Source organism: Salmo trutta, chromosome 28 (genome assembly GCF_901001165.1).
Source record: "Salmo trutta chromosome 28, fSalTru1.1, whole genome shotgun sequence".
In the NCBI taxonomy this organism is placed as follows: domain Eukaryota; kingdom Metazoa; phylum Chordata; class Actinopteri; order Salmoniformes; family Salmonidae; genus Salmo; species Salmo trutta.
In genome coordinates, this window is record NC_042984.1 from 37,296,210 (window position 1) to 37,320,663 (window position 24,454).

A 24,454-nucleotide genomic window follows, 5' to 3' on the forward strand; every position below is an offset into this window, starting at 1 on the left:
TTAGGATTAAGGTCAGGGTTAAGTTTAGGAGTTAGGTTAAATTATTAAAGTTAGGGGAAGGGTTAGCTAAAAGGGTTAAGGTTAGGGGAAAGGTTAGCTATCGTTCTAAGTAGTTGCAAAGTAGCAAGTAGTTGAAAAGTTGTTAATTAGCTAAAATGCTAAGGTTGTCCATTATGACATTCAAACTCGCAGCCTTTAGGTTGCTAGACGTTCACGTTTTACGCCCACTCCGACCAACTATTCACCTTTCATTTTTGCCTTAAGTAACCACAGTAGAGTGTCTTGGCTTTAGATACAGAATAATACGAAATGATCTGAGACCAGGTTGTGTACGCCGACCCCAGCTAAATAACTCACATAGATTTAAAGCGCAATTATGCGTTTTATCTCTAGTAAAATTGTCAGCTATGTAGCTGTGTTCTATTGATAATCTCAGTGCATCCTTGCTGGGATGACACAGTCAATCTACTGTTGGCGGTGGGGAATGCCATCTCCGGACAGGACACAGCATGATGTCCTGATTAATGGCCAAGTCTACCTCGCTTCCTACTTGACTGAAACACTTGGGAGTAACAAACAAGTTCTTCAACATCTATCGGAAACTGCTAAGCTACCTGTTGACTACCCTCCTGCTCTCCAGGGACAGACACTTCAACCCTGGGCCTAACACCTCCAAGCTAAAAACCTCACCGGAGTGGATGGCAGTGGAGTGCTATGGTTCCATGATTTCTCTTGAGTCGTCTGTCTCCAAGATGAACTTTGACTGTCCAAACATAGTGTATACAAGTCCCAATACGTGATTACCAACTCTGCTTTCTAGCACGCAAGCTGTTTTAATTAGTTCCTCGCATCCAGTGCAAGCACGAGGGATAGTTAATTGCACTACCGAACTACCCCCAATCAAAACTTAACAGCCTAAACCCAGCAGTCAGAAAACACTGAAAATATATATATCACTCTCGAGTCATCTGGGACCAACGAGCTAAACCCAAGGGACTACTAGGGGGGTACTTGAACATTTGCAGTGTCATTCCAAAAAGTTCTCGAATTCAACATCTGTCCGGTGACGTCCACAAAGCATATTGCATGTAACAAACAGTTACATGACCTATAGCATGGTCAAGAAATGTAATGTTTCAGACATTTTCAGAATACAAAAAACTATTGATTTACAGTACAAGTCAAAAGTTTGGACACATCTACTCATTCATGGGGTTTTCTTTATTTTTACTATTTTCTACATTGTAGAATAATAGTGAAGACATCAAAACTATGAAATAACACAGGAATCATGCAGTAACCAAAAAAGTGTTAAACAAATCAAAATACATTTTAGAATCTTCAGATTAGCCACCCTTTGCCTTGATGACAGCATTGAACACTCTTGGCATTCTCTCAACCAGCTTCACCTGGAATGCTTTTTCAACAGTCTTGAAGGAGTTCCCACATATGCTGAGCACTTGTTGGCTGCTTTTCCTTCACTCTGAGGTCCAAATTGTCCCAAACCATCTCAATTGGTTTGAGGTCAGGTGATTGTGGAGGCCAGGTCATCTGATGCAGCACGCCATCACTCTCCTCCTTGGTAAAATAGCCCTTACACAGCCTGGAGGTGTGTTGGGTCATTGTCCTGTTGAAAAACAAATGATAGTCCCACTAAGCGCAAACCAGATGGGATGGTGTATCGCTGCAGAATGCTGTGGTAGCCATGCTGGTTAAGTGTGCCTTGAATTCTAAATAAATCACAGAAAGTGTCACTAGCAAAGCACCCCCACACCATCACACCTCCTCCTTGCTTCACGGTGGGAACCACACTTGCAAGATCATCCGTTCACATCCTCTCCATCTCACAAAGACACGGTGGTTGGAACCAAAAATCGAAAATTTGGACTCATCAGACCAATGCACAGATTTACACCGGTCTAATGTCCGTTGCTCGTGTTTCTTGGCCCAATCAAGTCTCTTCTTATTGGTGCTCTTTAGTAGTGGTTTCTTTGCAGCAATTCGACCATGAAGGCCTGATTCACGCGGTCTCTTTGAACAGCTGATGTTGAGCTGTGTCTGTTACTTGAACTCTGAAGCATTTATTTGGGCTGTATTTTCTGAGGCTGGTAACTCTAATGAACTTATCATCTGCTGACTTGCCTAGTTAAATAAAGGTTACATAAAAGAAAGACAAAAAAAAGAGGTAACTAGGTCTTCCTTTCCTGTGGCGGTACTCATGAGAGCCAGTTTCATCAGAGCTTGAGTGTTTTTGTGACTACACTTCAAATTTAAGTATTGACTGAGCTTCATGTCTTAAAGTAATGATTTGATTGTTTATCTTTGTTTACAGTGACTTGCGAAAGTATTCACCCCCTTGGCATTTTTCTTATTTTGTTGCCTTACAACCTGGAAATAAAATAGATTTTGGGGGGGGGGTTGTATCATTTAATTTACACAACATGCCTACCACTTTGAAGATACAAAATATTTTTTATTGTGAACAAACAAGAAATAAAAAAACTGAACGTGCATAACTATTTACCCCCCCCCCCAAAGTCAATACTTTGTAGAGTCACCTTTTACAGAAATTACAGCTGCAAGTCTCTTGGGGTATGTCTCTACAAGCTTGGCACATCTAGTCACTGGGATTGTTGCCAATTCCTCAAGGCAAACCTGCTCCAGCTCCTTCAAGTTGGGTGGGTTCCGCTGGTGTACAGCAATCTTTAACTCACACCACAGATTCTCAATTGGATTAAGGTCTGGGCTTTGACTAGGCCATTCCAAGACATTTCAATGTTTCCCCTTAAACCACTTGAGTGTTGTTTTAGCAGTATGCTTAGGGTCATTGTCCTGCTGGAAGGTGAACCTCCATCCCAGTCTTAAATCTCTGGTAGACGGAAACAGGTTTCCCTCAAGAATTTCCATGTATTTAGCACCGTCCATCATTCCTTCAATTCTGACCAGTTTCCCAGTCCCTGCTGATGAAAAACATCTCCACAGCATGATTCTGCCACCACCATGCTTCACTGTGGGGAAAGTTGGTAGAGCATGGTGTTTGCAACGCCAGGGTTGTGGGTTCGATTCCCACAGGGGACCAGTACGGAATAATTGTTTTTTTTATGAAATGTATGCCTTCACTACTGTAAGTCGCTCTGGATAAGAGCGTCTGCTAAATGACTAAAATGTAAATGTAAAAATGTGTTCTCGGGGTGATGAGGTGTCGGGTTTGCGCCAGACATATCATTTTCCTTGATGGCCAAAAAGCAAAATTTTTGTCTTATCTGACCAGAGTACCGTCTTCCATATGTTTGGGGAGTCTCCCACATGCCTTTTTGCGAACACCAAACGTGTTAGCTTATTTTTTTCTTTAAGCAATGCCTTTTTTTCTGGCCAGTCCACTCTGTGGAGTGTACGGCTTAAAGTGGTCCTATGGACAGATACTCCAATCTCCGCTGTGGCGTTTTGCAGCTCCTTCAGGGTTATCTTTGGTCTCTTTGTTGCCTCTCTGATTAATGCCCTGCTTGCCTGGTCCGTGAGATTTGGTGGGCAGCCCTCTATTGGCAGGTTTGTTGTGGTGCCATATTCTTTCCATTTAACCTCTCTGGGCCAGTGGGACGCTTGCGTCCCACCTACTCAACAGCCAGTGTAATCCCGTGGCGCGATATTCAAATACCTTGGAAATGCTATTACTTCAATTTCTCAAACATATGACTATTTTACACCATTTTAAAGACAAGACTCTCGTTAATCTAACCACACTGTCCGATTTCAAAAAGGCTTTACAACGAAAGCAAAACATTAGATTGTCAGCAGAGTACCCAGCCAGAAATAATCAGACACCCATTTTTCAAGCTAGCATATAATGTCACATAAACCCAAACCACAGCTAAATGCAGCACTAACCTTTGATGATCTTCATCAGATGGCAATCCTAGGACATTGTTATACAATACATGCATGTTTTGTTCAATCAAGGTCATATTTATATCAAAAACCAGCTTTTTACATTAGCATGTGACTAGCATGTGACTAGCATTCCCACCGAACACTTCCGGTGAATTTACTAAATTACTCACGATAAACGTTCACAAAAAACATAACAATTATTTTAAGAATTATAGATACAGAACTCCTTTATGCACTCGCTATGTCCGATTTTAAAATAGCTTTTCGGTGAAAGCACATTTTGCAATATTCTGAGTAGATAGCCCGGCCATCACAGGCTAGCTATTTTGACACTCACCAAGTGTGGTACTCACCAAACTCCGATTTACTATTAGAAAAGTTTGATTACCTTTGCTGTTCTTCGTCAGAATGCACTCCCAAGACTTCTACTTCAATAACAAATGTTGGTTTGGTTCCAAATAATCCATAGTTATATCCAAATAGCGGCGTTTTGTTCGTGCGTTCAAGACACTATCCGAAGGGTAAAGAAGGGTGACGCGCCCGACACGTTTCGTGACAAAAAAATTCTAAATATTCCATTACCGTATTTCGAAGCATGTCAAACGCTGTTTAAAATCAATTTGTATGCTTTTTTCTCGTAAAAAAGCGATAATATTCCGACCGGGAGTCGTTGTTTTCGTTCAAAGAGAGAGAAAGTAAACATGGTGTCGGCTCGTGCATGCGCCTCCAGTCTCATTGTCTTCAGATCGACCACTATCCAAATGCGCTAATGTTTTTCAGCCATGGCCTGCAAAGCCACCATTCATCGTTCTGGCGCCTTCTGAGAGCCTATGGGAGCGTTAGAAAATGTCACGTTATGCCAGAGATCCCCTGTTTTGGTTAGAGATGATCAAGAAGGCCAAGAAATAGTCAGAGAGAGCGCTTCCTGTTTGGAATCTTCTCAGGTTTTGGCCTGCCAAATGAGTTCTGTTATACTCACAGACACCATTCAAACAGTTTTAGAAACTTTAGGGTGTTTTCTATCCAAATCAAATCTAGTTACTGGGCAGGAGTAGTAACCAGATTAAAATCGGGTACGTTTTTTTATCCGGCCATGCAAATACTGCCCCCTATCGCCAACAGGTTAAAACAAATAATTTATTGGTGCTCCGTGTGATTTTAAAAGTTTCAGACATATTTTATAACCCAAACCTGATCTGTACTTCTCCAGAACTTTGTCCCTGACCTGTTTGGAGAGCTCCTTGGTATTCAATGTGCTGCTTGCTTGGTGGTGCCCCTTGCTTAGTGGTGTTGCAGACTCTGGGGCCTTTCAGAACAGGTGTGACATGTGACAGATAATGTGAGACTTAGATTGCATACAGGTGGACTTTATTTAACTAATTATGTGACTTCTGATGGTAATTGGTTGCACCAGATCTTATTTAGGGGCTTCGTAGCAAAAGGGGTGAATATATATGCACGCACCACTTTTCCATTTATTTCTTTTTTGAATAATTTGAAACAAGTAATTTTTTTCATTTCACTTCACCAATATAGACAATTTTGTCCATTTCCATTACATGAATTTAAATTACAGGTTGTAATGCACAAAATAGGAAAAATGCCAAAGGGGAATAACACTTTTGCAAGGCACTGCAAGCCTGATCAGCTCAGAATACTTAAGGGTGAGTTAAATGATTTTGAAAAAGCAATTATGGGAATTAACTGTAATGATGTTCTGTCCTATAAAAATGTGGAAGCTGACAGTCAGGTTTTACAACCCAGACTACAAATGGCTACAAGGAAATCAAAACCTGGCCAAAAAAGCACTCTTCCTTGGCTAAATGGAGAAATCTGGAAACTGATGAAAATGTTATATTTTTTTATTTCACCAGGTAGGCCAGTTGAGAACAAGTTCTCATTTACAACTGCGACCTGGCCAAGATAAAGCTAAGCAGTGCGACAAAAAACAACACAGAGTTAAACATAGGGTAAACAAAAGTACAGTCAATAACACAATAGAAAAATCTATATACAGTGTGTGCAAATGGAGTAAGGAGGTAAGGCAATAAATAGTCCATAGAAGCGAAGTAATTACAACTTAGCAAATTAACACTGAAGTGATAGATGTGCAGATGATGATGTGCAAGTAGAAATACTGGTGTGCAAAAGAGCAAAAAAGTTAATAAAACAATATGGGAATGAGGTAGGTAGTTGGGTGGGCTATTTACAGGTGGGCTATGTACAGCTGCAGCGATTGGTAAGCTGCTCAGACAGCTGATGCTGTCTGAGGGAGTTAGTGAGGGAGATATAAGTCTCTAACTTCAGCGATTTTTTTTTTTTTTTTTTTTTTTGCAATTCGTTCCAGTCATTGGCAGCAGAGAACTGGAAGGAAAGGCGGCCAAAGTGGGTGTTAACTTTGGGTATAACCAGTGAGATATACCTGCTGGAGCACGTGATACAGGTGGGTGTTGTTATGGTGACCAGTGAGCTGAGATAAGGCGGAGCTTTACCTAGCAAAGACTTATAGATGACCTGGAGCCAGTGGCTCTAGCGATGAATATGTAGCGAGGGCCAGCCGACAAGAGCATACAGGTCGCAGTGGTGGGTGGTATATGGGGCTATGGTGACAAAACCGATGGCACTGTGATAGACTGTATCCAGTTTGCTGAGTAGAGTGTTGGAGGCTATTTTGTAAATGACATCGCTGAAGTCGAGGATCGGTAGGATAGTCAATTTTACGAGGGTATGTTTGGCAGCGTGAGTGAAGGAGGCTTTGTTGCGAAATAGGAAGCCGATTCTAGATTTAATTTTGGATTGGAGATGCTTAATATGAGTCTGGAAGGAGAGTTTACAGTCTAGCCAGACACCTAGGTATTTGTAGTTGTCCACATATTCTAAGTCAGAACCGTCCAGAGTAGTGATCCTAGTCAGGCGGGTGGGTGCGGGCAGCGATAATTTGAAGAGCATGCATTTAGTTTTACTAGCATTTGGAGGCCACGGAAAGAGTGTTGTAGAGGTGGATCAAGGAATCACCCGCAGCGAGAGCAACATTGACATTTACAGAGAAAGGAGTCGGCCCGAGAATTGAACCCTGTGGTACCCCCATAGAGACTGCCAGAGGTCCGGACAACAGGCCCTCCTATTTGACACACTGAACTCTATCTGAGAATTAGTTGGTGAACCAGGCGAGGCAGTCATTTGTGAACCAAGGCTGTTGAGTCTGCCGATAAGAATACGGTGATTGACAGAGTCAAAAGCCTTGGCCAGGTTGATGAAAACGGCTGCACAGTACTGTCTTTTTTTGGTTATGATATTGTTTAGTACCTTGAGCATGGCTGAGGTGCACCCGTGACCAGCTCGGAAACTGGATTGCACAGCGGAGAAGGTACGGATTCGAAATGGTCAGTGATCTGTTTTGTTAACTTGGCTTTTGAAGACTTTAGAAAGGCAGGGCAGGATGGATATAGGTCTATAACAGTTTGGGTCTAGAGTGTCTCCCCCTTTGAAGAGGAGGATGACCACGGCAGCTTTCCACTCTTTACGAATCTCGGACGATACAAAAGAGAGGTTGAACAGACTAGTAATAGGGGTTGCAACAATGGTGCTGGATAATTTTAGGAAGAGAGATTCCAGATTGTCTAGCCCAGCTGATTTGTACGGGTCCAGGTTTTGCAGCTCTTTCAGAACCTCTGCTATCTGGATTTGGGTGAAGGAGAAGCTGGGGAGCCTTGGGCAGGTAGCTGTGAGGTGTGCGGAGCTGTTGGCCAGGGTTGGGGTAGCCAGTAGGAAAGCATGGCCAGCCGTAGAGAAATGCTTATTGAAATTCTCGATTATTGTGGATTTATCGGTGGTGACAGTGTTTCCTAGCCTCAGTGCAGTGGGCAGCTGGGAGGAGGTGGTCTTATTCTCCATGGATTTTAGTGTCCCAGAATTTTTGGGAGTTTGAGCTACAGGATGCAAATTTCTGTTTGAAAAAGCTATCCTTTGCTTTCCAAACAGACTGTGTGTATTGGTTCCTGACTTCCCTGAAAAGTTGCCTATCCCGAGGACTATTCGATGCTAGTGCAATACGCCACAGGATGTTTTTGTGCTGGTCGAGGGCAGTCAGGTCTGGAGTGAACCAAGGGCTATATCTGTTCTTAGATATACATTTTTTGAAAGGGGCATGCTTATTTAAAATGGTGAGGAAATTACTTTTAAAGAACAACCAAGCATCCTCAACTGACAGGATGAGATCAACTTCCTTCCAGGATACCTAGGCCAGGTCAATTAGAAAGGCCTGCTCGCAGAAGTGTTTTACGGAGCGTTTGACATTGATGAGGGGTGGTCGTTTGACCGCGGACCCATAACGGATGCAGGCAATGAGGCACTGATCGCTGAAATCCTGATTTGAAAACAGCAGAGGTGTATTTGGAGGGCAAGTTGGTCAGGATAATTTCTATGAGGGCGCCCATGTTTACGGATTTAGGGTTGTACCTGGTGGGTTCCTTGATCATTTGTGTGAAAGAACGAGATCATGCACCAAAAAAATAGCCCTGAAGTCCAAATTAGAACATGATGGATGTAGGTTTACCATGTTGAGAGAAATAAGGCAATGAAAGAAATCAGACAGGCTAAGGAAAATTCTAAATTGATCTGGGAGAATATAAAGAAGCTGACAGGGAAAGACCATAGTAACACTGTAAAAATACTAGAAGTTATTTGTTATTGTAGTTTGGTCAGGGCGTGGCAGGGGGTGTTTGTTTTGTGTGTTTCGGGGTTTTTGGTGTATGTTCTATGTTTTCTATTTCTATGTGGGTTTTCTAGTTTTTCAATTTCTATGTTAGTTTTGGGAACGACCTCCAATTAGAAGCAGCTGGTTGTCGTTGCTTCTAATTGGAGGTCATATTTAAGTGGGTTTATTTTCTCTTGTGTTTGTGGGTAGTTGTTTTCGTATAGTCCTTGTGTCCTTACGGAACTGTTGGTTTACGTCTATTTATTTTGTTTAAGTGTTCACTTATATAAATAAAAGAAGATGAGCACGATACCCGCTGTGCTTTGGTCCACTTTCTACGACGCACCTGACATCAACTCATACTTTGTTGTCTTTGTCAAGGTACTCACACACAACTCCTCCACTGGTTTCTTGGGCTCAGCGCCAGTGAATGAGACTCAACCTGTCTTCACCATAAAGGAGGTTTCTGAGTCAGAGGTGAACAAGGTGATTAGCTCACTAAAGACAAATATTGTTTTGGCTGGACTCTACCTTTCTTAAAACTACAAAAATCACTCACTGGCCCCTTTACTAAGGTCACCAACACATGTATTGGTCAGGGGGTGTTTCCAAGTGTCTGGAAGTCGGCCATAATAACATCTTTAAATCAGGTGACTATGCTGACGTGAGTAACTACAGGCCCATTAGTATACTACCTGTGGTGTTGACTTTACTGAAAAGTGTGTAGCAGAGCAACTGATTGCCCACCTCAACAAAATCCCCTTCACATTACACTCCATGCAGTTTGGCTTCAGAGCAAACCACTCCACAGAAACGGCCAATTGCTTTCTTCTGCAAAATGTGAAGTCCAAGATGGTGGGACTGTGTTTCTAGACCTAAGGAAAGCCTTTGATACTGTTATCCATGAGGTTCTCATCACAAAACTGTCCAAGTTCAACTTTTCCCCTGATGCCTTGAGAAGGATGAAATCATACTGTACCTTGAAGGCTGAACCCAGTGTGTCAGTAAGCAATGAGACGCCGCCCACCCTCAGCTATGAAGTGGGTGTGCCCCAAGGGTCAATACTGAGGCCCCTCCTGTTCAGCCTGTAAATTAATGATCGGCCTTCTGTCTGTTCTGGGTCTGAAGTACAAATGTGTGGAGATTATACAGTGATATATGTGCATGCAAACAACAAGCTTCAAAATATCTCACTACTGTAATGGTCCAGGTTACAAAGTGGCTCAGTGTCTCATGTGAAAAATGTCTGCATGTTCTTCACAAAGAGGGCAACTGATGCTACTGGGCCAATATGTGTCAGGGGAGAAGCTCCCGGTGGTAGCTTGGTATCATACTTGATTCTAAACTATCTTTTAAAAAGCAGGTGAAAAGGTTTACTCAAATTACCAAATTCAACCTAGCCAATGTCCAAAACAATTTAAAAAAATTGACTACAGAGGCAGAAAAACTGTAATTCAATGCTATGATACTCCCTACCTTAACAAAATGCTTGACAAGTTGGGCCCAAGCTTACAGTACAACATTAAAATCCAGTCAGTCTGTAAACAGGCTCTCAAAGTGCTTGGAAGAAAAGCCCAATAGACATCATCACTGTTACATCCTCAGAAAGCATGAGCTCCTAATTTGGGAAAATCTTGGGCAATGCACAGACGCATGTCTTGTATTCAAGATCCTAAATGGCCTGGTCTGCCATGAGAGGTGACTGTATAGTCCCATTAAGGAAAAGCACCATTATTCAAACTGCTTTCTCTGTAAGAGCTTCCCATGTCTGGAACACACTGCCATCAGACATACATAACTGCACCACCTATTGCACCTTCACAAAAACATAAAGACATGGCAAAAGACCAATCAGACTTGTGAACATAATCCTTAGCTGTGTATTGCCACTTTCCATGTTATCTGTTGCCTGTAGCTTGTGAGGTATAGAAACACTTTGTTGCTTCTATGTATTTTGGATCAGGACTCAGGCTAAGACCCAGATGCAGACACAAGAGGCGGATAGTACGAGTCTCAGAGTTTATTATAGTACAAGGGGCAGGCAAAATGTAAGTCAAGGCAGGCAAAGAGTCATAATTCAAATCAGAGTCAGGCAGGTACAGGACAGCGGGCAGGATCAGGGTCAGGACAGGCAGAAAGGTCTGAACTGGGAAGACTAAGAAAAACAAAAACTAGAGCACAGGAAACACGGGAACACGCTGGTGGGACTTGACGGGACAAGAAAAAATGGCAACAGACAAACAGAAAATACACAGGAGATAATGGGGACAAATGGGAGATACCTGGTGGGGGGTGAAACAGACCAGGGTGTGACATTTTGTTTTGTTGCTTTGCGTGTGCTCACTGCTCATTGTCTATCTGTACTGCTGTTGAAAATTAGCCAGGTGGCTAAAACCAGCACTTTTACGGAAACGCTGATTAATATGCACTATCTCTTTAAAAATAAACTCAGTAAAAATAAACCCCCTTTGATAAAGCAAGCCTAAACAAATTCAGGAGTAAAAATGTGCTTAAGTCAAATAATAAGTTGCGTGGGCTCACTCTGTGTGCAATAATAGTGTTTAACATGATTTTTGAATGACAACGTCATCTCTATACAGCACATAACCTGTTCTTGTCGCATACAAATATTTAGCAGATGTTATTGCGGGTGTAGCGACATCCTTGTATTCCTAGTTCCAACAGTGCAGTAATATCTAACAAATCACAAACATACACAAAAATCTAAAAGTAAAAGAATGGAGTTAAAACCTGTTGAGGATCTTATCCCGATCTTATCCCGGTATTGGGATTCATTGTCATGTGACCATGGCGGGGAATTCAAAACTGCAAGAGTAATCATTTCAAAAAATCAAATAATCAACTATTTTCCTCCATTTGAAAGATATATCTCCTAAATCTAACCACGCTGTCCGATTTTCAGAGGCATTACGGAGAATGCATAAAGTTAGGTTATGTGAGGAGAGTACATTGACAATAGCTGCGTGTAATGTTTAGCCAATTCAAAGAAGGGCATCAACAGACAGAAAACTAGCTAGAATTATGCACTTACCTTTGACAATCTGCATCAGATGACACTCATAGGACATTATGTTATACAATACATGCATTTTTAGTTCCATCAAGTTCATATTTATATCCAAAAACAGCATTTACAGTCGCGGTGAAATTCAGAATTTTTTTCGGCTCGAATGCACCCAGTGAATCCAGCATTACAAATCACGGAATTACTATTCGAAAACATTGGTAAATTATAATATTGTCATTCAAAGAATAATATATTATCATCTCGTAATTGCTACCGAATGGCCAGATCTCAAAATAACTTTACTGGGAAATCACATTTTGCATAAACTGGGTACTATGCTAACAACAATAAGCTATATGCTAAGCTAAGCTAAGCTATACCGTTAGCATTAGCATCATCTAATATCGATAATAACATTCTAAATATCCCCTTACCTTTGATTATCTCCATCAGAAGGCGCTGCCAGAGATCCCAGGTCCAGAACAAATGTGGTTTCTTTTGACAAAGTTCATAATTTATGTCCAAATAGTTAGCGTTCAGTAGGCTCCCACAAAATGAGGTGGGCAGTGTAAAGTCACGTCGAAAAGCTAAAGAAAACCTAGTAAATAATCTATTTACGTTTGTTTAAACATGTCAAACGTTGTTTAGCACTAATCTTTTGTTCCATTTTTAACGTGAAACATCAGTAAACATCAGTAATATTTTCACACAACCTATCAAGTGTCTAGAATAAACGATAATGACAAAGGCACTCTTCTCAGATTCATGCGCAGGCGCAAAAAATGAAGTGATGACATGTCAACTTGTAAGCTTTCTAATTCGGTCTGTATTCATGACAGATGCTTCCAACAACTTTCTAAAGATCGTTGACATCTAGTGGAAGCAGTAGGAGTTGCGAACTGAATCCTTTCTCACTGTGGTATCTTTAAAACAATGACACTAAATAGTACAGTCACAAAATTCTCATTTTTTTTTAAATCTATTTTTCACAGGTTTTTGCCTGCAATATGAGTTTTGTTATACTTACAGACACCATTCAAACTGTTTTAGAAAATTCAGAGTGTTTTCTATCCGAATGTGTTAATAATATGCATATCCTAGCTTCTGAGTTGGTGTAGGAGGCAGTTAAAAATGGGCACATATTTCTTTCAAAATTCTCAATACTGCCCCCGTGGCCCGTAGAGGTTAAGAAATATATAAAAATTAGGACGAGCAATGTCGGAGACCGGAGTGTGTATACGTACAGTTGAAGTCGGAAGTATACATACACTTAGGTTGGAGTCATTAAAACTTGTTTTTCAATCACTCCACAAATTTCTTGTTAACAAACTAAAGTTTTGGCAAGTCGGTTTGGACATCTACTTTGTGCATGACACACGTAATTCTTCCAAAAATGATTTACAGACAGATTATTTCACTTATAATTCACTGTATCACAATTCCAGTGGGTCAGAAGTTTACAAACACTAAGTTGACTGTGCCTTTAAACAGCTTGAAAAATGTCAGAAAATCATGTCATGGCTTTAGAAGCTTCTGACAGGCTAATTGACATAATTTGAGTCAATTGGAGGTGTACCTGTGGATGTATTTCAAGGCTTACCTTCAAACTCAGTGCTTCTTTGTTTGACATTATGGGAAAATCAAAATAAATCAGCCAAGACCTCAGAAAGAGGAGACCTCAGTCTGGTTCATCCTTGGGAGCAATTTCTAAATGCCTGAAGGTACCACATTCATCTGTGCAAACAATAGTAAGCAAGTGTAAAGACCATTTTACCACTCAGCCGTCATACCGCTCAGGAAGAAGATGCATACTGTCTCCTAGAGATGAATGTACTTTGGTGCGAAAAGAACAAATCAATCCCAGAACAACAGCAAAAGTCCATGTGAAGATGCTGGAGGAAACAGCTACAAAAGTATCTAAATCCACAGTAAAACGAGTCATATATCGACATAACCTGATAGGCCGCTCAGGAAGGAAGAAGCCACTGCTCCAAAACCACCATAAAAAGCCAGACTACGGTTAGCAACTGCACATGGGGACAAAGATTGTAATTTTTTTGAGAAATGTCCTCTGGTCTGATGAAACAGAAATAGAACTGTTTGGCCATAATGACCATCGTTATGTTCGGAGGAAAAAGGGGGAAGCTTGCAAGCCAAAGAACACCATCCCAACTGTGAAACACGGGGGTGTCAGCATCATGTTGTGGGGGTGCTTTGCTGCAGGAGGGACTGGTGCATGTCACAAAATACATGGCATCATAAGGAAGGAAAATTATGTGGATATATTGAAGCAACATCTCAAGACATCAGTCAGGAAGTTAAAGCTTGGTCGCAAATGGGTCATCCAAATGGACAATGACCCCAAGCATACTTCCAAAGTTGTGGCAAAATGGCTTTAGGACAACAACAAAGTCAAGGTATTGGAGTGGCCATCACAAAGCCCTGACCTCAAACCCATAGAAAATTTGTAGGCAGAACTGAAAGTGTGTGCAAGCAAGGAGGCCTACAAACCTGACTCAGTTACACCGGCTCTGTCAGGATGGATTTGGGCCAAAATTCACCCAACTTATTGTGGGAAGCTTGTGGAAGGCTACCCAAAACGTTTGTCCCTAGTTAAAACAATTTAAAGGCAATGCAACCAAATAATAATTGAGTGTATGTAAACTTCTGACCGACTGGCAATGTGATGAAAGAAATAAAAGCTGAAAAAAATAATTCTCTCTATTCTGCCGTTTCACATTCTTAAAATAAAGTGGTGATTCTAACTGACCTAAGACAGGGAATTTTTACTAGGATTAAATGTCAGGAATTGTGAAACTGAGTTTAAATGTATTTGGCTAAGGTGTATGTAAACTTCCGACTTCAACTGTGTATATACAGTACCAGTCAAAAGTTTGGACACCTACTCATTCAAGGGTTTTTCTTTATTTTTACTATTTTCTACATTTTTGAATAATAGTGAAGATTTTAAAACTATGAAATAGCACATTTGGAATCATGTAGTAACCAAAAGAGTGAATAAATCAAAATATATTTTATATTTGAATCTTCAAAGTAGCCAATCTTTGCCTTGATGACAGCTTTGCACACTCTTGCACACGCAGTTTCTCAACCAACTTCATGAGGTAGTCACCTGGAATGCATTTCAATTATTAACAGGTGTGCTTTGTTAAAAGTTAATTTGCGGAATTTCTTTCCTTCTTACTGAGTTTGAGCCAATCAGTTGTGTTGTGACAAGGTAGGGGTGATATACAGAAGATAGCCTTATTTGTAATATGCAGTATATACATATGAAATTAGTAAAACATTATGTAAAAATTATTAAAGTGACTAGAGTTCCATTGTTAAAGTAACCAGTGATTCCATGTCTATGTAGATAGGACAGCAGCCTCTCAGGTGCAGGGTTGAGTAACTGGGTGGTAGCCGGCTATTGATGGCTATTTAACAGTCTGATGGCATTTTTCAGTCTCTCAGTCCAAGCGTGGATGCACCTGTACTGACCTCGCTTTCTGGACAATAGCGGGGTGGCTCGGGTAGTTGATGTCCTTAATTATCTTTTTGTCCTTCCTGTGACGTTCCTGTGAAGTCAGGTGCTGTAGGTGTCCCAGAGGGCAGGCAGTATTCCCTTGGTGAAGCGTTGGGCAGACTGCACCACCTTCTGGAGAGCCCTGCTCTCAATTGTGCATCTGCAAAGGTTTGTGAGGATCTTAGGGGCCAAGCCAAATTTCTTTAGCCTCCTACTGTGGAAGAGGCGTTGTTGCACCTTCTTCACCACACTGTCTGTGTGGGTGGACCATTTCAGATTATCATTGATATGTACGCAGAGGAATTTGAAGCTTTTCACCTTCTCCACTATGGTCCCGTCAATGTCGATAGGGGCATGCTCCCTCTGATCTCAGTCCACGATCAGCTCCTTTGTTTTGTTGACGTTGAGGGTGAGGTTATTTTCCTGGCATCACACCGCCAGGGTCCTCATCTCCTGCCTGTAGGCTGTCTCGTCATTGCTGGTAATCAGGCCTATTACTGTTGTGTCGTCTGCAAACTTGATGACTGAGTTGGAGGCGTGCGTTGCCGCGCAGTCATGGGTGGACAGGGAGTACAGGAGGATGCTGAGCACACACCCTTGTGGGGCGCCTGTGTTGAGGAACAGCGTAGTGGAGGTGTTGTTTCCTACCTTCACCACCTGGGGGCGGCCCATCAAGAAGTCCAGGATCCAGTTGCACAGGGCAGGCTTCCGACCCAGGGCCCAGAACTTAATGATGAGCTTGGAGTTTCTTATCAAGACGACATTGAACGTTCCTGAGTGGCCTAGTTACAGTTTTTACTTTAATCTCCTTAAATCTATGGCAAGACTTGAAAATGGCTGTCTAGCAATGATCCACAACCAACTTGACGGAGGTTGTTGGTTGTGCAAATATTGTACAATCTAGGTGTGCAAAGCTTAGAGACCCAGAAAGACTCACAGCTGTGATCGCTGCCAAAGGTGATTCTAGCATGTATTGTGCATACTAATGTAATTGAGATATTTCTGTATTTCATTTTCAAGAAATTTGCAAGAAATTCTAGATATGTTTTCACTTTGTCATTAAGGGGTATTGTGTATAGACTGGTGAGAATTATACATTTTTTTATCCATTTTAAATTCAGGCTGTAATACAACAAAATGTGGAGCAAGTAAAGAGGTGTGACTACTTTCTGGAGGCCCTGTATATGATTTGACAGTTGTGTAGATACAATTTGTGACAGGTTATTACATATTAACTACAGGTTATCAAGGTTTTATACAGTGAAGTGGGTGCATTAATGCAGTCGATCATCTTCATCAACAATGTGAATATGAATTTTCCAATTGCAGTACCAGACGTGGACTACAAGCAGGAACAATACCATGAGGGTAAGTGTTGCTGTGCACTAACTATCAGAATCTTGTCTACTTGACACCACACCATTGACAAATACGCACTACATAAAATGTTGTTTCCTGCATCAAGCCTTCATGTTTGTTTTCATGTGTTTTCACGGCTCCTCTGCTCTCTCCTTAGAGTAACTCGAAGTACTCCCGCTCCTTCGGCCTGCTGTCGGACCAGCACATTTCAGAGCACATAGACCGGGTAAGATACCTGTCCCCAAGCAACACAGCCATTACCAAACCGGTTGTGTGTACACGGGCCCAAGGGCCCCAGAGAGGGAACTGTGGGTCCCAGAGGGGGAACCACCTCAGGCCAGCCCGTGTAATCACATAATGAGACCCGTAATCCTCACTAAAAGGAATTTTAGCACAACTCCTTTGTATTAGCGTGGTAGAGTACTGTGTAACACCAGGTGTTTGTACAGTACGAGGGCTTAAAACATAAGACCTGACACGTATGTGACATGTAGAAAAAGTCCCAAATAGCCTGTGCTGTGAAAACAGAGACTGACAATAATGTCAAGATGTGAATAATGCACCACGTGGTCTTGAAAACAGTAACTATTGTGGTGATACGTCTTTTCGCTACTACATACATTCTTTAATGTAAGAAATATCCCTCAGTTGGATATATTATAAGTACTTAATTAGTTACTAGTATTGAGAGTTTTTTAAGATCTTGTAGAAATGTAATTCTTGAAAAGTTTAATAGTTAACATCCTCTAACGTTGGCGTATTGGTTCCCCAGAGGCTGAATATGATTGGAGATGAGGTGGACTACCAACCCTACGAGTACAGATACGAGGGGAGAGGCAGCAAGTGTCAGTCGCTGGATGAGCTATCGCTAAGTAACCTGGGGGATGACTTGAATTTCCTAGGGGACCTGGGGCCAAAGTTCAACACCCTGGGGGGCATCTTTCGCCAGGACATGTAGGAGAGGAACATTAGGGTGTAGACACACACACCTGGCCAGACTGGTAAATGGTGCCGTGTGGCTCAGTTGGTAGAGCATGGTGTTTGCAATGCCAGGGTTGTGGGTTCGATTCCCACGGGGGACCAGTACGGGAAAAAAAAAAAAAAATGAAATGTATGCATTCACTACTGTAAGTCGCTCTGGATAAGAGCGTCTGCTAAATGGCTAAAATGTAATGGTGCTTATTAGACACGTCTGTCATCGTCCCCTGTTTGAGGTGAATGGGGGGGATGACCTATCAGTTGGAGAAGAGGACACAGCTACACCAAACTTCCTCCATTGTGATTTTGGATCAAGCTTTGCATTATCGACATCAGTGGGGCATTTTCTTACAGACCGAAACTGTTGTGGATTGGCTTTTACCCAGAAGAAGGACTGGGAGAGACACTTCTGATATTTTTGTCTGACACAATGAATGATGAACTTACTGTACTGAATAAACCGTGTCATGCTCGGATGGCTTTATGGATTTCGGTTTCGACAAGGTGTGTTTGTATGGCGATTTGTTTTGTTATGTGTTTTTTTATCATCGCCACGCTTCAGTGTTTTCAACAGAATTGTATAATCTCTTGATCTACTGGTTATGCCAGAATGGGAATAACAATGGGGGAGGACTTCGATAGAAATGACTTCGATAGAAATGTCGAAATGTCAACATCACTTCTGTGGGAACATTAGCGTTGTGTGAATCATACTTTTTATGGCCTTTTTCTGCTTAGGATATGGATTTACCCAAGTTGCTTAAAATATTTATAAGAAAAATAACCTGGAATTAATGTGTACATTAGCCATTATGACAACCTGAACCTCCTTGCCATCCAAGTGAGAGGATAAACCCACCACAGAGTAGATGTAATATCTACATAAGTACAATGTAGTTACTAGGTGTTACACAGGATTTAGCTAATTAAAATGAAGTGTATCTTGAGGGGTACTTACTTGTAATTAATGTGTACTTATATAGTACGTTACCCATCCTGACAACCTGGCCCTCAATTTAAAGCTTCTGGAAGCCCCACATAAGTGAGAAAATAAACACATTAGTATACCACAGAGTACATGTAATATCTGCATAAGTACAATGAATTAATAGGCGTTACACAGGATTTAGCTAGTTTAAGTGAAGTGTATTTTAATGTAATTACTTACTACTCATTACCAAGTGAAAATACCTACAAACATAAGCTGAGCTTCAACTTTAGTCAACTTTGTTGCAACATCTAAAAATACCTTACATTTCTTACCAAATAATAAGGATTTATATTGTTAATAAATTGCTGAATTAGATTAAACAAACATATAGGCCTCCTCAATAACATAAATATGTAGCCTACAGTTTGGTGAGTAGCTTAGATCATTGTTTCCCAACTCCAGTCCTGGACTATCCCCAACATTAAACATTTGTTGTAGCCTTGGACAAACCTGATTCAACTCATAGAGGGCTTGACGATTAGTTGACAAGTTGAATCAGGTAGTGTTTGCCTGGGGCTTCAATAAAAAGTTGTACTGTTTGGGATACTTGAGAACTGGAGTTGGGAAACACTGACCTAGATAGTTAATTTAGAACAACATGATTGTATTTTTTTCGCTTTTTAATAACCCTTAAGAGTCTAAGGGGGGAGGTCATACCAAGGATCATTTACGTAGCTATTTGATTTGAATTTTAAGACCATTTGATGTATGAAAAATATAAATAAATACATTATTTGATGAAAAGAATGTTTGGGCCTTATTCCTATTGCGCTATTATCCCATAGAAACACAATGAATAACAGATTCACTACATGGAACAACAGATGCAAATGAAATCCAAATGAAGTTTGTTCTGAAGTGTCTGTCCTATATCTGAGAGATATAAAGAATGATCAGGAAACATGAGTTGTTTTTTGTATCTAAGCAGTCTCCATATACAGTATACTGTACGTCCATTAATTTTTTTCAACTGATACTGAGGAACTTTCAGACGAGTCTTGTTAGGCCTGTGGGCATCCTTGAGCAAAACATGTAAGTGTTCGTGAGAGTCTCACCTTTACAATAGATGGGTCATATTATTGTGTTACCCAAACTGTTCGGACGCTACAGACAGAAGTTGGCAGATTGACTTCAGACAAGTCCCAAGACGCTTGTGGAGGTTACCCTGTTCTTTGTGCACTGTCACATAGCGCAAAACGGAGAACACCATCATGTTCGGGAGTCTTATCTTTCCATAGAGGGGTAATAATAGTATGTAGACGATTTGGGAGAAGACTGATTTTCGGTATGTCTCATGGACTGACAAACACTGCTTTAGCTCTGTTGCCTTTCACGGCAGATGAGGAAGTGTTACATAGGTGGATGCGTTGAGACATGACAATTTTGCATAGACACTCATCATGATTTCTATAGTTTCGGCATACCTAGCTACCTAGCTAGTTGTTGTGTTATCCCACTAGCAATAATATTGCTTAGTTAGCGTTTAGCTACATTGAAAAGGAATGTTACGCATAGTGTGTTGACACAAGTAGCTAGCTAATGTTAACATGCTGGGTGTCTCACGTATAACCCTTGGGGTACAGATACCCTGTAAACAAGGTTCAGGGAAGATAAGACTATCGGGGCCAGTTAACGTTAGCTAGCTAGCTAGTAGCGACCATAGCATAATTGCCAGCTTTAGGTAGCTTGTTAACTAATCCCAAACAATTTAACAGATTGCATGGAAAGTCTATTCTGTGGATAGTAAACTAAGCTAGCCTAGTTGGTAGGCAGATCAAAAATGCCAGCTAAAGTTTGCTAGCTAGCTACAGTTAACTGGCTAGCCAACACAGTAGGCTAGCTAGCAGAAGATGATAGCAAATTTTCCTCAACAGTTAAACCATTGCAAGGTTACATGATGGAATAAGAGTTTGTCTTATCATTTTAAACCATTACTTAACCAAGCTTAATAGGCTGACAATTTGGCAAACATTAATTAATCTCACAATTTTAACCATAACTGTTTATTAATGTGTCCATTTTTTTTCATGATGGTTAAAGTAATTGACCAATTGTCAAATGCACCGTTAAAAAGTTTAACAATTTAAAGTATTTTTTTTAAGTGAACCGTTTGTAAACACGTCTTTGCCATCAGACTCCAGAGCCCTTTTTTGCAGAGTTATGTCAATGAGGCGGTCAATTTTCAATTGGCTAACACTTGTGGTTTGTGCAGTTTGAAATATGTTGTGGTCCATGCTATTCAGATCCTAGGGACGTCCCTACCCTACTGAAGTTGACATTTAAAATGGTTAAGGTAAGAGTAAGGTTAGGGTTAGGTTGAGGTTAGGGTTAAAGTTAGGTAAGGGGTTAAGATTATGGTTAAGGTTTAAGGTGAGGACATCCCAAGGTTACCGAATAGCACTGACCAATATGGTGAGTTATTGGGATCAGTGGAGTTCGGTGCCATTTAAGATGAGGGAGGAAGATCACTATTTTTATGAACATGGCCTTATTTCTATTACAGCATATTGGATGACTGTCATTCATTTTCCATCATCCAGCTCAATGTAGTGTCGATAGGTTTAGGCTCCTACATGATATTGACATTTTCCCTGTTCCCATCATGAGGTTGCTACAACCTAGCCTATGAATGAAAGTTTACAATGTAGTTGCACAGGTCGAGAGAATTTTGAATAGTCAACGTGACAGACAATGACACATTCAATACCACCTTGCACACTCTCAGCTGCATCTAGCTAATCTAGAGTGCAATCATTAGTCCAACAGTTGCAAATGAGAGTTTCTATTGGACAAATTCAGGTATGTTCATTCCCGTTTCGTTTGCTTTCGTTTAAGAAACTTTTTTAACAGAATCGGCGCAATGAATACACCCCTGATCCATGAGCCTCCTAAGTCAATGTACCCAGAGGAGGACAGAAGCTAGCTGTCCTCCGGCTACACCATGGCGCCACTCTACAGAGTGCTGCTGAGGCTACTGTAGACCTGCATTGCAAAACAGAGTGTTTTAATCAATTATTTGTTGACGTGAATATATTTAGTATAGTTTTTTATGTTTCACTATTTTTATTTTTATGAAATTCACTGAGGAGGATGGTCGACCTCTTCCTCTTCTGAGAAGCCTCCACTGGATGGGATGCTATTGTGAACTTTAACATTTGTAACAAGCATGGTAACAAGCATTCGTTGTAACATCTATGTAATTACGGTAAAGTACATACAGTATGTAATTTCACTATAATTAGGACCCCTTCAAATTAAGTGTTACCAAATTGCCTTTCCTTTTCAGCATCAGACCATCCTAACTCTCACTTGAAACATATTGTTTTGTGTTAATAGGCCAAATTACACACTCTGTAAACAACAAAAAATGACCCCAGATTCTCGCAAATTGTAGTCTATTTTTCAAAGTAGCTTTAGTTAAATAAACTGTATTTTTCTGAAGGGTAGATTTAGTGTAGCTTAACTTCTTCCAGTGTCAAGTAATTGGTAGTTTGGTAAACTATGATTTCAGAGTAGCTTCCCCAACACTGGTATTCACCAGCTACTGTAAATGACATGGGAGATGAATTCGCCTCCCATACAGTCAACAACCCTGTTGGTTTTGTTCATGAATGGAGAATGTGATTAAACTGGTTGACTGAGGGGTGGGTCCTTCACTCCTTTCGTTAATAATGGATTAGAGCAATTGTACTGACATATACACTTTTTCTCATGTTATGGCAAGCTATGCATTATACATTTTTTTTACTGCAGCAATAGAGACAAACAGCATGGGCTTAGCATGGGCATTTATCAAATCTTTCATTGTCTCCTTAGGGGTGTTGTAAAGAAGAAAGTTATGCTACTGTAACAGATTGGAATAGGGTTTCAGTACAGAAGATGATAGGGGTTAGTGTTGGACATTTGAGACTGAAAGAGTTAGAGATAAAGATAACAGGCAATGCTTTACGTCAGTCAGTAACAACCAGCAAACTGCCAACGCTGTACCTGCTATGATTCACTGCAAAATCAGAAGAGGTCCCCCCTCTCCAAAAATGCTGCTGAACTGTGTAACTGTGTTCACTTTGACCATTTGCAGTCTTCCCTCCCACATTTTCTGTTAGTAGCACCAACTTGGCATACTGTAGTATCTATCTATATTTGTTTTTTGTTCTTGATTGCTTGAACACAAGGATTTTTATTTGTTTTCTGGTTACTACATGATTCCATATGTGTTATTTCATAGTTTTGATGTCTTTTTACAATTTTGAAAATAGTAAAATAAAGAAAAACCCTGGAATGAGTAGGTGTGTCCAAACTTTTGACTTGTACTGTATATGGTAGTAGAGTAGTGGCCTGAGGGCACACACTTAATGGGTTGTGAAATCTGTTGTAAATGTATTGTAATGTTTTTAAAATTGTATAACTGCCTTCATTTCGCTCCATTACCGAAATCTCTGATGAGTATTATTTTTGACCTTTCAGGGACAGATAGTAACAAGACACTGCAATGACTATCCTTGTGTTTGCGTATCAGATCACCACTGATAAGCCCTGTAATATGCAAATTATTCTCCACAGACACCTGCAGTGGAACACACGCTCACAGTCTGCTCTGGCCTTTTCGTTAAGCGTATGTCGACAGATGATGGGTCGACAGATGACCGGTTTGACACAAAAAGAGTGTGTAAATAAAGTACAATATAGTCATATATGTTGGATGTAGCAATGTGATTTGATCAACCTAACAACAGGACCGCATGTTAAAATGTTGTCCCAATCACTGCAATGAAAAGGGAGCGTTTATGATGCATGTGTAGCGTTGCAGTCATAACCATTCTACGATCTGAATCCCATTTTGACAATTGTCAAAACAAGTGTATTGCTTACTTATTTAGTTGTCTTCATCCCGGGTGCAACATAAGGTCGCAACAATCTTCATCCACTGGAGTCTGTCTTTGGCCACAGCTTGTGCCCTGTGAGACCTCTTCTAGCCACTGTTCCACCACTGTTTGTCAACATGCTGTTTTTGGCCTGCCTTGATTATGCATCTTCAGAACGGAACATGCGTGTATAAAAAGTGTGTAGTTGTGTAAAATATGTGTTACTCTATGCCTTCATAAATGGACAGCACCTGTCTTGTCTTCTCAATCAAATATTATACCATCATATCCTCACCCTCCCTATCCAACCCACACATAATCAAAGCACAATAGCTGAAATCCAAATAATGTAAAATGTTACAACCCTCTGGGTTTGAGGAAGTTCCTCTGTCATAACACGTCTGTTTTCTGATCTTATACTGACTCACAGTGGCTTTCTGTCTTAGTATTTTGTGGCAAACCTCTTCAAAGCTAGGAGCGTTTGTCACAAATTAAGTGAGAAACTGTCACCAAAGTCAGCCCAGAATTAAAGTTCTTTCGAACATGACAGTACCTGTATGTTTGTTTCTCTGTCCTGGTCCACCCAGGCCGCAGGTAAGGTCAAGGATAGCAGGGTTCGGTACACAAATCTGGTTCTCGGTAGGTCCGGGTCTAAACGCCAACAGGTAAGTCCAAAACAGTCCAGCTCGTACACGGTAAAATCCAGCCAATGTAGAATGTCTCTCTCTCTATGGTTCATAGATCCTTCCCGCTCTCTCTCCCTCTTCCTGGTTTTTCTTGACCTTTTATCTGTGGGTCGGCTCCACCTTCTGAGGGTTCCCCTTGCTTCTGGGAATTGTAGTTTTGGCAGTCGGCCATTTTGTGATCTGTAGTTCTGATCGGGGTGGCCATTTTAGTGATCGGGCAGAGCCCGTTTATTAGTTCTGCCCTCACATATCTGCCATTTATCACTCGACCCCCTTCTTTGCCACACATCTCCCCCCCTAGATCCGACCCCCTAGGTCGGGCTACCGCAGCAAAATATGCGTGCATGCGGGATAACCCATCCACATTTCCCATTTCCTTTCCTGCTCTGTGTTTCAAGTCAAAGTGAAACGGTTGGAGACTCAAAAACCACCGCATCACC

At 41.0% G+C, this 24,454-nt stretch overlaps 1 protein-coding gene across 3 annotated transcripts in view; it reads left to right on the plus strand.

Annotated features, from left to right (window-relative positions):
- The window catches only part of LOC115166152 (cadherin-like protein 26), a 106,254-nt gene extending 87,998 nt beyond the window's left edge, over positions 1–18,256 (plus strand). For 2 of the 3 annotated variants that reach the window (XM_029719892.1, XM_029719891.1), the window contains exons 17-20: positions 8,966–9,070; positions 16,468–16,506; positions 16,655–16,723; positions 17,270–18,256. In XM_029719892.1, the coding sequence (XP_029575752.1) occupies positions 8,966–9,070; positions 16,468–16,506; positions 16,655–16,723; positions 17,270–17,455 (399 nt within the window). In that variant the 3' untranslated portion in view covers positions 17,456–18,256. The remainder of the gene's footprint in view (positions 1–8,965; positions 9,071–16,467; positions 16,507–16,654; positions 16,724–17,269) is intronic. The other variant, XM_029719893.1, reaches the window with a different exon arrangement.
- Positions 18,257–24,454: the final 6,198 nt, after the last annotated feature.